The following is a 16,495-nucleotide window of genomic DNA, read 5'->3' on the forward strand; positions in this document are numbered from 1 at the left end:
TAACGTGTGTATAAGTGGACAGTAAACGTGGATAGCCAGTCAACGTGAGCATAGGTCAAGATGGGAAAATCAGTAACAGAAAACTGGAAAGGGTGGGAGAAGGGGGCTCAGAGATCTAGAGGCAGGCCTTCTTGGGGCCTGTACTTTTCTGTCTTGACCATGGCATGCCTCTAGGTTGGGCTGACCATTGGCAAGTCTGGCTGGGAAGTCTCTGCATTACCTGGAAGGGAGTACTGACACCAGCCCCTTCCCATCCCACCTCAGTCTCCCGGGAGTGAAGAAATCATAAGGGAGGAAGGCAAAGTTTAAACATCTGGGAGCCGGCGGGTCTAGGGCATTTCTCCTTCCCTTTTCTTGCTCCTATCTCATTTTGAGACTGGGAGTTCCTTCTAGGAAGGTATCTTTGACCCTGGAGGACTCAAAGGAGCCAGGGTGGATCCCAGAGGAGAGGAAGCAGAAAGTGTTGGCTTTGGCTTTGGCTTTGCTCAAGGCCTAGAGGACAACTGCAAACAAGACTTTCTTAAGAGATGATTCAGCCCAGTTCTCCAGAGAGAGTCAGGCAGGCATTCTGGGCAGAAGAACTGCCTTAGAAGGAGGATTGTGCCTTTGGCCAGAGCGTACTCTATCTCATGGGAACCGGAGAGTGGCAGACTGGGCACGGAAGGGCAGAGTCAAGCATTTCCTCTGGGGCCTAGTGGGGCAGGAGTTCTGATTTTTCTCAATTGCCCAAAAGATTGTGTTACAAAGAACAAGGTCAGGCCCAAGTGGAATTTTTTATCATTTCATTTTTTTTAATTGTCCCACTCCATATGTGTTTTTTTCTTCAGTGGTAAAATAGAACTTGTACAACGTCATCAATGGCCTGAGACTAAAATCAGTACTGTAAAGAAGATGTGATGTTGCTGAAGCTCTCTTGCCGGAGTCAGCTCGGTCAATATTGCTTATTGTCCCAGTCAATTTTACCAGTTTTCCTGTCAAAAGGTTCATGCTTTGGGCCTTAGCTGTGGCCTATTGCTGAGAAACGGTTTAATTGAAATAAAAACATGTAATTTGCTTTAATGACCATTTTATAAAAATGCCAAAGAAAACAGACTAAGTAGTGTGTTCTCCTTTAGGCAAACCCAACATATGAATGGATTTACAAATAAACTAGGGGCGTATGATTGGCAAAATGCTTCAACGTAATTCTTTAAATAACAAGCTTTTCTGGTGCATTTTTAAAACAATTAATTTATGGCCAGGTTTCAGAACACATCAGTCACATTAACCAGTTCACACCTGCCTCACTATGCCATACATAAGAGCTTACTGTCTGAGTGCAGGTCTCTTTCCCTGAAAGATCATCTGGTCAAATGTATTACAACCAATAGGAACAAAAACAAACTAGATGTTCCAATAGCTTTCCTTTCTCTTCAGCTTCCAACAAAATGATCCTGAAGTTATTTGGGAAATTCTTGCCCTAAGGTTGTGGGTAGAATTTTGTTAGATACAAAGTGAGACAACAGGAAACTTTTTTTTAATGAACAAACAGCTTTCACAGAGACTGTCTATATCACATTGTTATTACAACATAGATGAGCTGAAATTTTTCTTCTGTACAGATTTGGAGGAAAGAAAACCCTAAAGAGAAACCAAGCATACAGAGGTAGTTGAATAGCAATATGGAAAAAACAAAAGCATTATCTTAATTCCCCTTTCGGTTCATTACAGTGCAAGAGTGAAATGGCTGCTTAACAAACAACTGGAATAACTAACAAACAGACAAACACATTTGCCACTGTTGAAATGGCTTGCTTGATAGTTTAATCCTGGCATTACTGAGGACTGTATAAAATGATGGAACTAGTTTATCTAAGATAAGCCTATGATGCCACATTGACCTATTTGCTCTCCTTTTATTTTGTTGTTGTTTATTCTTGTTGCTTTGACAATAGATAAATGTTAAGCAACTTTTAAAACAATGCATTAAGCTACAATATTGCTTTGTAAACTTGTTAATCACATTTGCTGCAACAAATTTTTAAACGGCTACAGAGTCACAAGCAAAAGCTTTAGAATGACACCAGGAACGGAGATTACAGGCACTTCTCTCTCAAGGTTAACTTAGAGCATTTGAAAATACCCATTTGTAAGTGAAAATATCTTCATTTCACCTCTGGATGTGCATAACCCAGATTATTAAATAGTTGACAGTGGAAGCTATCATTCTAGGAGGAACTAAATGAATACATTTTACATGGCTCCTTTTCCCTCTTTCTCTCTGTACTCAGGAAGGGCTACAGACTGCAGCCCACGCAGCCAGCTGCTTTTCAGAACTGTCTTCGATCATAAATCAAAACCTCATTCTTCAAGCCCAAGAATGAGCTGAAAAATCTGTCCTTTTCCATCATTTGGGCTGCCTTCCATTTGCATCTTTATGACACACCTCTGCTATGATTCTGCCTTGGCAAACAGAAATGGATGCAAAGTCAACAGGTCAGGAACTCAAGCAGTGAGTCCCTGAATAAAACTTCCATCTTGGAAATGGAGTTGGCGCTGGGGAACACAGGCCCCAGTGGATTCCAGTCTATCAACGGTAAGCCATCTGTTGATGGTAAGAGACCTCTGGGCACTGTGAACCAGCCTCAGGAGCTCCACTGTTCCAACAGCCAGTCACAGGGGATGACCTGAGGCCAGGCCAGCTCCACAGGCAGAGCTGGAAGTGCCACAAGTGCAGTGACTTGACTAGCCCCGTGCTGCTGAGCAGCACAGGGCTAGAAGCAGTTGGCCTTCAGAAAAGGCAAATTGTTGAAATAATCAGTTCTCTACTCTGCTAAGTAAGGGGCAAGCACACTTTTCTCCAAGTTGTCTACAGAAAATTAGTTTTATCATTTTCCATTTTCTACATTTTGCTGGTTATTAGCTAGCAGCAGTAGTACAGTACATAGCAGAAAGGCATAATGTCTGCTTGGTACCTAATATATACACACATATACATACATACACACACACGTACATATATATATATATATATATATATACATATATACATATACACACACACAGAAAATAACCTACTAGGAAAAGACCAGGTGAGTCATGACGATAGGAAAACTAACCAAATAAATGGCACTATCTACCAAGGGGGAAGTCTTGGCCTTCTGGCCTAGATTTAGCTTTCTGTCTTTTCTCTCTATACTCTTCATTCCCAAGCTTCGCAGCAAAATCAATTTACAAGCAGTGAAATGGTCATGTCCAACTGATCACCCCGTTCAAGTACACCCCAAAGAAAGCCAAGGCTTAGCCTTGCATTGTGCCTCCCACGGCTACTGAAACAAAAGCTTGCTGCACAATAACCCAAAGGCATATCTAGGCTGCTGAGAGTAAAGTGCAATTCTGCCTAGCCAAGACCTCTAGCTGCGGGAGTTTGGTACTCACTCATCAATGTGAAGCATCCTATGATGTGGAATTTTACTTAAAAAATCAAACTTCCCTTTCTACCTAGATTAAGTAGGGATGCATCAGGTAACCTAATTTTACTTAACCCGCAACTTCTTATGGTGAACTTCTGGGACGCTTTTGTGACTTGATTGCCATGTCTGTTTCATAAAATTATGTGTAACACAAACAATTTAAAATGTTAAAAATCTGCAAAGTAACGGGTTCCAAATCAAGCTTGGCTATCTACTGGCTGGCTGTGTTACCTGGGCAAAGTACTGAACACTGCAGAGCCTCAGCTCTCTCATCCATACTATGGGGATGAGAACTGCCCTCACAGCGTTGATGGAAAAAAGAAAGAATTTCATCAGCTCACGTATCTGAAATCGCCAGGCTCAGTAAGTGGTACACAGTAGGTTCTCGACACGCTTTTGTTGGGGCAACATAAAGAAATACCATGAACTAAACACAAAAGTCGTACACCGTAAACTCCGCTCACCCTGGCGTGGCTGAGATTCTCAGTACACTTTGGGGAGCAGGGACTGACGAGCTGGTCATCCTAAAGGAGCTGGAACGCAAGGCTCCCAGTACATCAGAAATTCCAGACCTCCAAACAACACTGCTTTTTGGCCCTACTGAAATAGGAAAAGGTGGCTGGCACAGAATTCTCCCTTATCTCTGATCCTCATTTGTCCTCCCATCTTTTCACTTTCCCAAACAGACTTGACTCCAAAAGGAATTACCTGTAAAGCATCAAGTTATGGTCCAAAAATCAGTGCTGTGGATTTCCCCAGCCAAATTTAAAGGGGTTGGAAATGGGTATTGTGTATAAAGGCAGTGTTTTATGCAAATACAGGCCCCTGATGATATTCCCTAACTATGAATAATCTAATCATAGTTATTATTTGTTGAATGTCTCCCATGTGCTAGGCACTGTGCTAAGTGATTTACATATATTACCTCATTTAATGTTATAACAACCCTATTTATCACTACCATATGCTAGATGAGGAAACTGGGGCTCAGAAAAAGTTAAATCACAAAAGTAACACATCCAGCAAGTGGAGAAGCTTATGACGCTTTTCTTTGTTGCATTTACACTAGATAATAGGAAACTATGGTACTAGGACTGTGTTATGACCACATGGCTGGGCACGAAGTAGGAGAAAGAGCTTTTAACTTCCTGCTCCCTGAGCCTGTTAGAGTTTGCTTGGGCAGTACCCACGCCTACACTTCCATTCTTCAACGGCCCAGTCTGGCTCCAAACATCAAACCTGCTAACATAACGCTCTGACAACACAGCATCCATTAAGAAAGCACAGAAAAGGTCATTTGGTTTCTGCTTAGATGAATCTCTTTTATGTTGCCTGGATCATCTCATTTTCCCTTTTCTTTTTCTGGCCACAGGTGATGATGGAAGAAGTCAGACTGATGACTTGAGGCATTAACTTCTCACCTTAACAGAGTGGATGGGCTGCAAGAGGAATAACGCACTGCAGCTGCCCAGTATCTCACGGAGGTTGGGGGGGGGGGGTTGGCTAGAATTTGCGTGAAGGTACGAATGGCATGATTCACTTCTTCCCTGCCCTAACCTTTCCACTCTGTCATTATAACAGTTCCGTACTCACGGTATTTTTCAGGCTCTCCTGGCACTAAAGGAATCAAACCAGCACTAAGCAAGCTGAACCAGGGCTCACTCTCCCCTCTTTAGCCACCATTCTTCCCTATACTGAAATCTTTGGCCCATTGCCACTAGGAGGAAAGGCGGTGCTCAGATAAAATCGTGGACTAGTTGATTCCTTCAAAAAGATTTAAGAACCAAAAACATAGCTTTGTTTTTTTTATAAAGGCTTCTGCCCTGTCTAGCTTCCTCACACTTTTAATAATGAACAGTCTTTCATCAAGTGTTTCCGCACATGCCAGCCAGGTCACGACCCTCAGAACCCTCAGAAGGGGTGGGGTATGGAGGCTAGTTGGGCATGGCTGTGACACGCCAAATTGAAAAGCATTCCCTCTGAAGAGTTAAATATTATCCTGCCTAAAACTGCCATTCCTAATTGCACTGGGGAGAAATCAGATACACTTATAATTAGATTGCTGAAATAAATGCCTACAATAGATTGTAATAAAAGACACTCCTCTGATTCATCTCTTCATTCCAGAAAAATAATTCCTTCAGCCTTGCTCTGTATAGCACATAGAAAATGGATTATTTTACTTTACCCTGGCTTATTCCATAATCTATGACAAATTCCTGAAGTATTTTATATTGTTGAGTTCAAAATGAAAACAAAATGGAATCTCTGAAGATAGAGGATCTTAGCATGATTCCGAACTTCCTTTAAGCATCCAATTGGATAGATACAAAAACGCTTCAAGAACTGGGACCCTAGGTAGTAAAAAAATGGTTAAAGCAAAAATGGCACGTTTCTAGTATTGTTACTTCCCCCTAGGTACATGGTAAACCACATCAATAAATAAAGCAACCGACTTTTCAGTAACGTACACTTAAATAGTTACAAACATACACGTAGAAAAACAAAGGATACAGTAGTGCAAAAAATAAATTATTAAAACAGAAAGAAGTATGAACATTATTTTACACAATGCTATATAAAACCTGAACCATTTGGAATGAGACCTCAAGTCAGTGAAATAACACAGCCACATTATTAGTATCTTTGCTTCACATTTCAACCACACAAGTCATTCTCCTATGAAAGAAAGAAAATTAAAGCAAAACCACTTTAAATTTTCAGAAAATTTTATGTCAAAATCAAAAATTTTTTTTTTTTCTGGGCTCTTAAACACCTCTGCTGTGCATGGAGTTGTGCAGCATGTCAAGAAGCATCTTAAGACAGAAAGTTTCAAACAGGTCACGTTCTTTTGGTCTTTCTATCAATTCTCTCTGTGATCAACAGCAAGGTAACGCCTGTTTGATACTTCTGTCTGTTAAGATGTTATTGCAATTAGATATATTTACAAGACGACTCCCCTAGGGCAGTGGGGAGGGAGGGAGCTCCTCTTCAGCAATCCTCTCTCACTAGTTTTGGTTTCGGGATATAAAGGCCAGGACACGCCGAATACCATTCAGTCTATCCTTTAAGGACTTCATTGCTAGGAAGGGGAGCTGAGCTCGGCTCTCCAACGGAAGAACCGCTAACGTCCACCAGCACCAGGCTGGACCATTTGGGTTCATCTGCAACAGAGAAACACAACGGGTTCATCCTATTCCCATGGAAGTGATGTCAGTCTGCAGGTTTCCAAAGCCACAAGGTAAACATCCCAGGTGGAACTGCTTCTGTGTGTGGCACAGACTGCTAATTGCCCCCATATCTATTTCTCCCTTGTCTTAGCTGGGCATATAGCCACCCACTAAAAAAGACCGCATTTCTCAGCCTCCTTTGCAGTAGATGAGGCCATGAGACAAAGTTCTGGCTAAGGAGATGTAAAGAGAAGTGATATGTGTAACTTCTGAGTCACACCCTGGGAAAGGAACATGTGCCCTCTGCCTTCCTCTTTCTCTCCCTTTCCCAAAGCTAGAACATGGACATCGTGATGATCAGCCTACTTCAATCAGGAGGACGAGGGCAACATTCAAAGGATGGTAGAGCTTTGTGTTGAAGGAGACCAGGTGTCTGAATGACCTCATGGAACAGAGCTGCCCTAACCCTCTAGGACTTACAGCTTCTATCTTGTTTAAGCTATAGTTATTTTTGTTAAAGCAAATGGAAATGGTTAAAGTAGTTAAAGCAAATAAACCAATATCCTAGCAGATACACTACACTTCCTGGCCAGTGTGATTTTATAAGCTGGACTGTCCACTACTTAGTCTCTTCCACTTCCTAGATTCTGTTTAGGTCCTTTGGACTGATGCATAGAACATGTGGGCCTTTGATTCCCACGACCCCCAGGTTTTGCATGTCTCTTAACTCCCTTCATTTTCCTGCTTCTGGCTGAAGGCAACATAGTCCACATGTGCCATGTCACTATATAGGGCCACAGCTAGCTTCTCCCCTAAAACAAAAGCCTGTGATTCACAGCCCACATTGGGCATTCACAGCCCAATGCACAGCAATCTCACTTTGCAAAAATTCCAACTAGAAAACACATTCACGTTAGAAATGTATTCTGTCCCCAGGTTCCCTTTTAATAAAGACTTTCCCATTTGACATAAATCCTTCACCAAATTTCTCTTTGTAAGCAGCTTCCCAGGCACACATTTTGGACACTGGTAACTTATTTCCTACCAAGCCCCAAGTGAGCTTTCTGCCTACAACTTTCAGAAGGTTGCCTTTAGGACTGTGGAGAACCACATTCTGGTCACACCACCTACACGTGGGATTATTTGCCTCCAAATTGATTCATCTGATTCTCTCCCACTCCTCACTGCCCCCTTTGCTTCTCTGTCCCTCTAGCTTCCTTCGGATTCTTTTTCATCTCTCACTGCAATCTGTAACATGCTTTCCCTTCTAGTATCAGTTCTGAACATCAGATTGACATATTCTGAACTTTCTTTCCCAGGGTCACTAACAAAGATATTTAAGCTGATGTTAATACTTGTGGATGTTTCTTAGAAAACTCCTCCCGAGGCTTAGAACATTCTTATTAATGGGACCACTGGGGCTGCAGCATTGACTGGATCAAACTGGATGGGTTTTTTTGTTTTGGGGGTTTTTTTTGCTGCTGCTGCCAAAGTGATATGACAACAGTCCTAATAAGAAAGGAACTGAAACCCAAGATTTCAGCTTTCTGTGTCACTGATCCCTTATGAATCAGTCTGTGGTATCTGTGTTTTCTCTTGTGGAAGATGCTGTTATCATTGCTGATTGCCATCTTCTTCCTGACTGGGGGAAAATGCTTTCCAGAAGGTGAAAGGGAACGTTAAGCTTGATCATGAGCTTGCTCAGAGCTCTGCTGTAGTCCTCAGTCACGGTGGCCCAGAGCCAGGAGCTGGATCATTGGGAAGCGCTAACTGGCCTTTCTCCCTCGACACTCACAATGCCTTTGCATGGGGGAAAGGAGCCACCTTCGTGGTCTGGAGAAAGCAAGACACTTCAGCCCGTTAGGAAACAGACTGGTGTTTTACAGCCTCAGAATGCAAGAAGAAGAGGGGACTTCAGAGATCTCCTCATCTATGACCCTCCTTTCAGAGATGGAAGAAAAGTTGAGAAAGGGGAAGGAACTTACCCAAGGTCACACAGCTAGAGGGGTAAGTAGGCCAGTCTTTTGGCAGGGAAGTCAGAATATACATGTTCTATTTTACTACTGTGACAGAATCAGGAATGCGTGTAAGTAAAGAACTGAAAGAGTTATGGAGATGATGATATAGGAGCGCCAGCTCGGAATGTGAGAAAGGTGACAGTGGGGAAATATTTCACTAGGAGATCTCCAGCCTTGCCCTAGAAAGAGAGTATTCCCTGATTTATACCAGACAAGAAAAGCTTGGTAAAACTTCACTATCTCCACTTTCCTAGAGAGCTTCTGATCTGCAGCTTGATCTCTCGAATGGACCTGTCTCCCCAGGAAACAGACTGGTCCAGTACCCTCTAATGAACTGCTTTCTGGTATAACTCAGCCGAGGTAAATTTAAAGATTGAGTCAGTTTTCTCAGGAAAACTTGCTCACCCCTGATGAGGACACTGACAAAGGTATAGATCTGCAGGGCTGCACACTGAGGGAGCTGAGGGTAAAAAGTTTCTGTGGTCTTGCAGTTAGAATCCTGGAAGGTAGCTGGCCCTGCCTCCTAGGTCCTAAAGCAAGGCGGGGGAGAGGGTTATGAAGCTTCCTGTAAGTGGCTGCCTTTGGTCTTAGCTCCCAGGATACCCTTCTCTTAAGCCTGGCCTGTGCATGAATCTCGTCACCATTACCATGCTGTGAATATGGATTCCCACTGAAGGTTCTTCTGCTGATGGTGTCTGTGTTCCCACTCTCACCAGACTTATTTCTCAAAACCTGTCTTGGAGCCAAGTTCCTACTGCTTTCCTTTAGTCACTCCAGTTCTGACCTGGGATACTTTTGGTCTTACCCATGATGCCCACTGCCCAGCCAAATGATACCAGCTTGGATGCATCTCCCCTCTTTACACTTGATTTGCTGGATGGCAACCACACGCCCATCTAATCACAAACCCCAGGCTCTCTCATCTGGTGGTGGCAACTGACTACAAAGAGACATTTTTATATACCTGGGGGTCAGCATCTTTCTCTGGCATTGGACCAAAGTGATTGAGTATCCGACTCTTCAGGGATGACTTGAGTGAATGAAACCACGATGCTGCTTGCTCATAGACACAGTTATGTAATCCCATGAGCTCAGCACAATCCTCTCCTTGAACCTGAAAGTATCAAAGTGGAAGTGAAGCATTTTGTACCTTCTCCATCACTCCTAGAGCCCCTTTTGACACCTGACTCTCTTTGAGCATCCATCCTGTCTCTCTACGGAAATGCTCACCCATCTGGCATTCTCCTGTGTGGTATGAGAAAGGCTTCTCAGCCAGATGATGGACTGTGTGTAAATACTGCTGAGGATGGAGAAAGGAGAAAAGTTCAGCTGGATAAATTAGCTGAAACAGTAAGACATACAGAAAACCAGAGATTGAAACTGGCCTGAGTGGAGGCATGCTGTTAAACTAGGTTATGCCGGTTTATACCTCTGTCCTTTTCATTTTTTACATCTGCTTTCCCATTGCTCACTAGGAAGAGACACAAACGTGTCTGTGTCTCAGTGTGTAACTCTATCTTTCAAGTCAAATACACTTATTCGTTGATTAGCTATTTATTAATCTTGTACTATATAGTGAAGGTAAATATAAATGAACGTGGGATTATTTACCTCCTCTTCTCATTAGTCCAGAAAACTAAGGAGTAACTGGACATGTCATCTTTCTGCCCTACGGGATGATGGATTATTGGGAATGGCTCTTATCCGGCTTGCACATTTAAAAATACAAATGTGAGTGTGAATCTACAATTATCTCAAAAGTTTTAAAATGTAAATAAACCGGTAAATAAAATACATATGTGTAGACCCTGCTCCAGATCTATCCCTTGGCATCACCAACAGAGACCTAACTCCTAGGCTGAATGGGCCCAGGGTTGGTCTGGCTTAGCATTTCTTTCTTCTTCCTTTTTAATTTTTTTAAAGATTGGCCCTGAGCTAACATCCGTTGCCAATCTTTTTTTCCTTCTTCTCCCCAGAGCCCCCCAGTACATAGTTGCATATTCTAGTTGTAGGTCCTTCTGGTTGTGCTATGTGGGACGCTGCCTCAGCGTGGCCTGAGGAGCGGTGCCATGTCCACGCCCAGGATCAGAACTGGTGAAACCCTGGGCCGCTGAAGCGGAGCGTGAGCACTTAACCACGTGGCCACGGGGCCCGCCTCTGTTTTGGCACTTCTTATGCATGAATACAACTCAGCAACTAAGCAGGGAGAGCCAGGCCACTGGGCACTCTCATCGCCATTCCACAACCAAACAGCAAACCAGCAGCATTCAACATTGCCGCAGCAATTTGGTGAGAAATCCCAAGGCCCCCAACAGTGCTGAGAAATCCTTTCGCAACCATCTTTGTCTGCCAAGCTACAGGGATAGCCTGGCTTTGAGATTCTTGGCAATGGCCACCCTCACCTTTTGGTCTTCAATGTATTCAATGTCGGCTGTGTTGTAACCATCCCGCTGACCCTGATGGAGGACCTTGAAGCGCCTCTTGCCTATGCTGTCGACCACTGAGCGGCCATCGGCAAAGAATTGAACGTTTCTGATCTCTAGGATGCAGCCATATTCCGCAAACCTGTTTATTGGGAACGGAGTCAAGAAAGTAAATTCTTGATGAGTTGTTTCCCTGGCCTGGCCCCCAGCCATTTCTGTAACCCCAAGCTGCGCCTCGAGGGACTTCTGCCTATTTGCCTATCCCAGGTACTACAGCTACAACTACACAACAGGCAGTGCCTGTGCAAGAAAAAAATCTTAATGTATTAGTAGAACTGCTGCCATTTATTGATCACAGACTACGTTCTAGGTACTGTGCTCAGTGCTTTGTGTTCGTTATGAACACACCAATCCTCCCAATAAACCCAATGAGGTAGGTGCTATTACTGTACCCACTTTGCAGATAAGGAAACTGAGTCACAGAAAGGGTAAGTAACTTGCCCAAAGACAAACTCGCTCCAAGGCTGGAGCCAGAATATGAACCAAGGCAGTTGACTCTAGGGCCCATACTCTCACCAAACAAGTTTTACAGTATATACCACCCATTTAACAAAATATTAATCCTGTTCCTTTAAATAGGCAGCCTCTCACATCTAAACTAGGGGCCAGAGGGACCCTGTTCCTTACAAATGCTCAGGGTCATGAGCTGGCTAAATGTCAAGAGCTCAGGAGCTGTGCCTCCTCATCTCCTGGGAGGACCCCAAAGTAAAACAAAAACCCTCTCCACTCAACCTCCCTTTACTCACATAGCTCCTCACTTACCCTTTGACAGGATCACCAAGGCACATGCCGAACTGTCTTGTGCCTGTCTCAATGCATCTACGAATCATCAGACGGTAACAAGGCTCAAAGATGTGCAGGGGACAAGGAACGGTGGGATAGGCCATAGTACACACAAAAATCGGCACATTCTTATTTAAGCTGTCAGGAAGAGCAAATGACACGGATCTCAGAGCAACGGAGCAGAACACAGAAAGGCTGGTCAAACATCACCATGTGGTTCCCCCACAGGAGGGCAAGGAGACATCAAGTTTTGAGAGCTGATAAGAAATAATGAAATGCAACTGATGCTGTGGGCTGAGTCTCATTCTCTGGCACAGAGGTTAGCCTAAGGGCTAAGAGATTAAAATTGCCACTCCACACATTCTAATTTGGCTAAAGAAGTTCTCTAGTACCTTAACGTTGGGGTGATAGTTATGCTTCAAATTTTTTCTTTCTTTCCTGCTTTCCACTCAAAACAATCTCTTTGGGTGTCTTGCCGGCAGTATGGGGAAGGGTACTCGTGGTAAAAGTCGACCTAGCTCTCCAGAGGGATGGTGGGGAAATCTCTGCAAGGTCCCCGTGAGCATCTCAAATTTGCAAAGCCCCCAGAAGAACTGCATGGCAGGCCCAATTGGGAGGAGGAGGGAGCAACAGAGAGGCAAGAGTAATCCAGCTCAGTGATGCTCAAACACTCCTCTGTGTCAGAATCACCAGGGGCCCTTAAATCTAGACACCTGAGCTGCAGTACCCCCAGGGACACTGGCGCACTTGCTCTGGAATCAGGACCCAGGTGTCTGCCCTTCAACAAGTACCCACGAAGATTCAGACACACAGCCTGATGGGCAACCACCAATGGGGCCAGCTCCTCCTGAATCACTGTTCTCTTATTTGTCTAGTAAATCTAATATAGGAACATCTGAACCTAAACCTACTGATAGAAGATATAAGATGATCTGCCCAACTCTCAAAAGGATTAAGTTTAGGATTCCTTTAAATAGAAATCCATCTAGTATATTCCAGTGTTCATTAATAAGACATTAAATAATATCTGAGAGGAGGGCTCCAAGAGACTGAAGGTGAACTTAAGAATTAGAGGTAAAGATAAAGATGCCCTGAGTAGATTTAATATAAGTCTATGAGAAAAACGGATTTCATTTCTAGCTTCCCAGGAAAACATGTTATTTAAAGTGAGAGGCACATTCAGCCAATCTGGTGGCAATTTAGAAAAGTTCTCTACAGGGTGGGCATAAAACCAAGACAGCTTTTGCCATTGGGAACCTCGCCCCCAGGATGCTATGAGGATTCCACTGGGGATGGGGAGGCGGGAGGGCGGCAGTATGAGAGGCAGAAATTAGTGATTGCCTCCTGCTTTTTCTGCTACGTGAGCTGTTCTTCCAGCCAGGCAGAGAGCCTGGAGTCCTACTTCTATCTCCATCCCTACGCTTCATGGCTCACAGTACTGTGCACAGCAGAGGAAGCATATAACAAGCAGCATTCTTACTATTACCACTTGTAAGTGCTTCCTATGCACTAGCCCATTTGATCTTTATAACAAGGCCATGAGGTAAGAACTATTATTATTCCCAAGCTACAGATGAGGAAACCGAGGCCCAGAGAAGTTAAGTGACTTGCCTAGAGTTGTGAAGTCTACTCACTTTGTGGCAGAACAGGGTCTTAAGCCCAGGTCTGGCCGACACCAAAGTTCTTAACCTCATAGCACCTGCTTAAGTACTTGAAAATAGTCTTGTGTATACTTCCTAAGTTCCCCTGATTAAGCTACTCCAATTTACTTCTGCCAGCGACACCCAGTTACTAGTGCCAAGATGTGAGCTGGTCAGTGATTTGGCTTATGCTTCTTCAGTGGTGTGCTGGCAAATATTGAACAATGGCTCTCCAGGAAGAAGAAATCCCAGTTTACAGCATTTGCTGATTTCCGTGGTGTAAATACTCTCACCACGGCCAATTACAAGCTACCAATGTGATATCACGGAATGAGGAGTTAGGAAGAAATGTGCATATTCAGCTTTATGAGCTAGTATGAGTGGAAATGAAAATAGAAACATGCATATACATACTTAGAAAGTTCTTCCATTTCCTCTTCATAAATCCTCCTTCGTTCCTTGAGTTCTTCTGGAAGGAATTTAGCTATTAGCTCTTCCATTATCACATTTTTGCTGTATTTTCTTGATGCCAAGCACTATATGAGGAATAAAGCAATTAGATACTATGCAGTCTTCGGAAAAACACAAATCACTTCTGATGGAATCAGTAAAATAGTCAAACGACCCATATATTGGAGTAATTTGGACCCAAACATTAGCAGCTGATATTATCATAATGTATGTATTCTTTGGATGTCAGAGTTTTTAAAAAAAACACACACAATAGATTACTTTTATAATTAGAAAAAAATATTTTAACAAGGGAAAAAGACCTACATTGAAGTTTTAAAAATCTCATAGCTTTCCTAAAACACTGAAATTGAGACCATGTTCTTGTTAAAAAAAAAAGGGGGGGAATCCCTCCCTTTCTTTTTTCTGATTATTGTGTTTACAAGTTCACAGAAATGGTCTCCATCTGGAATATGCTGAAAATCAGTGGTCAAAAGGTTTAGGGGACTAAAAGGCAATTTTCAATCACTGATCCTTTGCTGCCCTGCCCCACCCCCACCCCAACTCCGATGCTTGGCTTCTGGACATTGCAAGTCTAAATATTTTTTTCTGCTCTAACTTTAGTGTTTTTAAAAAAACCAGCTAAATGCTAATGATTTTGTTTGTCTATTTGTTTTTTTAATATACCATCTAGGTATCACTGAAATTCTGTTATAAACCATGATTTCTGAACCAAATTCAGGCTCAGGTGCCACTATTACTCTCCTCCCAAACACCCCTCCCCCATGCACATCCAGGGATCTGTAAGTAGTGGGTATTTAACGACGTGAACCAGACGATGGGAATTAAAACATCTGCAGAGAATTCCTTGCTATGGAAACTACCCACACGGACCCAGCAGGGGGAGCTCCTGAGTATAAAATGGCTGGCTTCAGACAACGTTTCCTTTCCCAGTCGGGCTATGTCTGTCTATTCTGCAGTGAACGTGACTGGAATAAGATATTTATCTATCTGTAAAATGGTGTAAGTGTGACCCTTTGTGAATATACAGATATAGATGAGAATCTCTTCTAGTCCGAGTCTGGGACCCCACAGCATCTGCCTCTAGGATGCCTTATCAGCCACTGCCAATGCCTGGCTGAAGGAGAATCAACTGCTTTGCCCAGTTCCAGCCCTTGGGGAAAAGCAATGACTCAGAAGGTAGCCAATCCAAGAAGGAGGTGACTCCTCTGCTGATGCTGAAACGAAAACCCAGAAAAGGCACATACTAAAACGTTAATGGTGGTTTTCTCCAAGTGATGAGCATATGGGTAGATTTTTCTTCTTCTTTCTTCTGCTTATCTGAATGTTGCAGTGTTACCGCAACACATATATCATTTAAGTATAAGGACTATGAGCTTCTCACCTACAATCAGGCCAGTAAATCTCACCCCTTTACCTAAGCAAAGTATGACATTGACCCTCCCCCCAACGCAATACACATCCTCAGCGTTATCCTGTATGATTATTTCATGCCATTCCCTTAGTTTAAATGTTGGGGTGTTGGGAAAGCTTAACATGTGACTTCACCTAAAGATAGTCTTGTATCTGCAACCCCTCCTCAAGGATGACAGAGGTCAAGGAACATTAATACTGATTGTAAAATGTGGCACACAGGTCCATAAGGGAGGAAAAATAAGATAGATTCCTGAGTCTTCTTGTGCTGTAGGAAATTCCATCAGGTCCACTTGAAAAACAAATGTGGCAGTTTGTGAGATTCATTTTTAGAGGGCCCGGAAGCCCCAGAGCTTTTCAAGTAGCCAAGTATTTGCTAATAAGTACAGTGACTCCTGAGGGTTGGGACAAGGACCACATTGAAGGTCTGCAAGGTTTTTCTGGGGACTTGGGAGTGATCTCTTCAAATTATGGAATAAACATTGATGATAGGGGAACATCAGAGCTCATCTAGTCCAAGCCCAGAGAGGACAAAAGATTCACCCAAGATAATAGTGAATCAGGCACCATGATGGGATTAGAACCAGAATCCATGTTTATCCTCAATTTAATATTTTTGTTTCCAACACAAATTAATTTCACTACCAATTTAGTTCATAAAAAGCTAAATGTTGCCTCATTTTCCTGAAGGACTTTGTGGAGAGGGGACAGATGGCTATAAGACAGGAGAAATCCATAGATGGCCTGAAGGGTTATTTTGCCCCAGCACAGTGCAGAGGTTTGGGATCCAAGAGGACACGGTCTTAGTAAATCAATTACAAATCAGCTAACCCAATGAAGAAAGAAATAATCTTTTACCTGTGAAAGACCATCTTTGCACAGTGGACACTTGGCGTTGTGATCTAGGCATCTTTCAAGGCATTTTAAGCAAAATGTGTGTCCACAAGGTGTTGTGACTGGCTCATAGAACAATCTGGAATTTAGGAATCAAAATGGAAGAAAACTGCAATAAGACCAAAAATAAAAGACAGAGCTACTCAATGTTAAGATTTTATAATACTATTG

The 16,495-nt window shown here is 43.0% G+C and overlaps 1 protein-coding gene across 5 annotated transcripts in view; it reads right to left on the reverse strand.

Moving 5' to 3' along the window:
* Positions 1-1,497: 1,497 nt before the first annotated feature.
* Positions 1,498-16,495, reverse strand: part of LONRF3 (LON peptidase N-terminal domain and ring finger 3) — a 42,584-nt gene continuing 27,586 nt past the window's right edge. For 3 of the 5 annotated variants that reach the window (XM_046673348.1, XM_046673347.1, XM_046673343.1), the window contains 6 exons: positions 16,289-16,403; positions 13,961-14,082; positions 11,886-12,044; positions 11,043-11,205; positions 9,605-9,754; positions 1,498-6,616 (listed from right to left, as the gene is read on the reverse strand). In XM_046673348.1, the coding sequence (XP_046529304.1) occupies positions 6,461-6,616; positions 9,605-9,754; positions 11,043-11,205; positions 11,886-12,044; positions 13,961-14,082; positions 16,289-16,403 (865 nt within the window). In that variant the 3' untranslated portion in view covers positions 1,498-6,460. The remainder of the gene's footprint in view (positions 6,617-9,604; positions 9,755-11,042; positions 11,206-11,885; positions 12,045-13,960; positions 14,083-16,288; positions 16,404-16,495) is intronic. The other 2 variants (XM_046673345.1, XM_046673346.1) reach the window with 2 other exon arrangements.

The sequence above is a fragment of the Equus quagga genome, chromosome 10, assembly GCF_021613505.1.
Source record: "Equus quagga isolate Etosha38 chromosome 10, UCLA_HA_Equagga_1.0, whole genome shotgun sequence".
Lineage (NCBI taxonomy): Eukaryota > Metazoa > Chordata > Mammalia > Perissodactyla > Equidae > Equus > Equus quagga.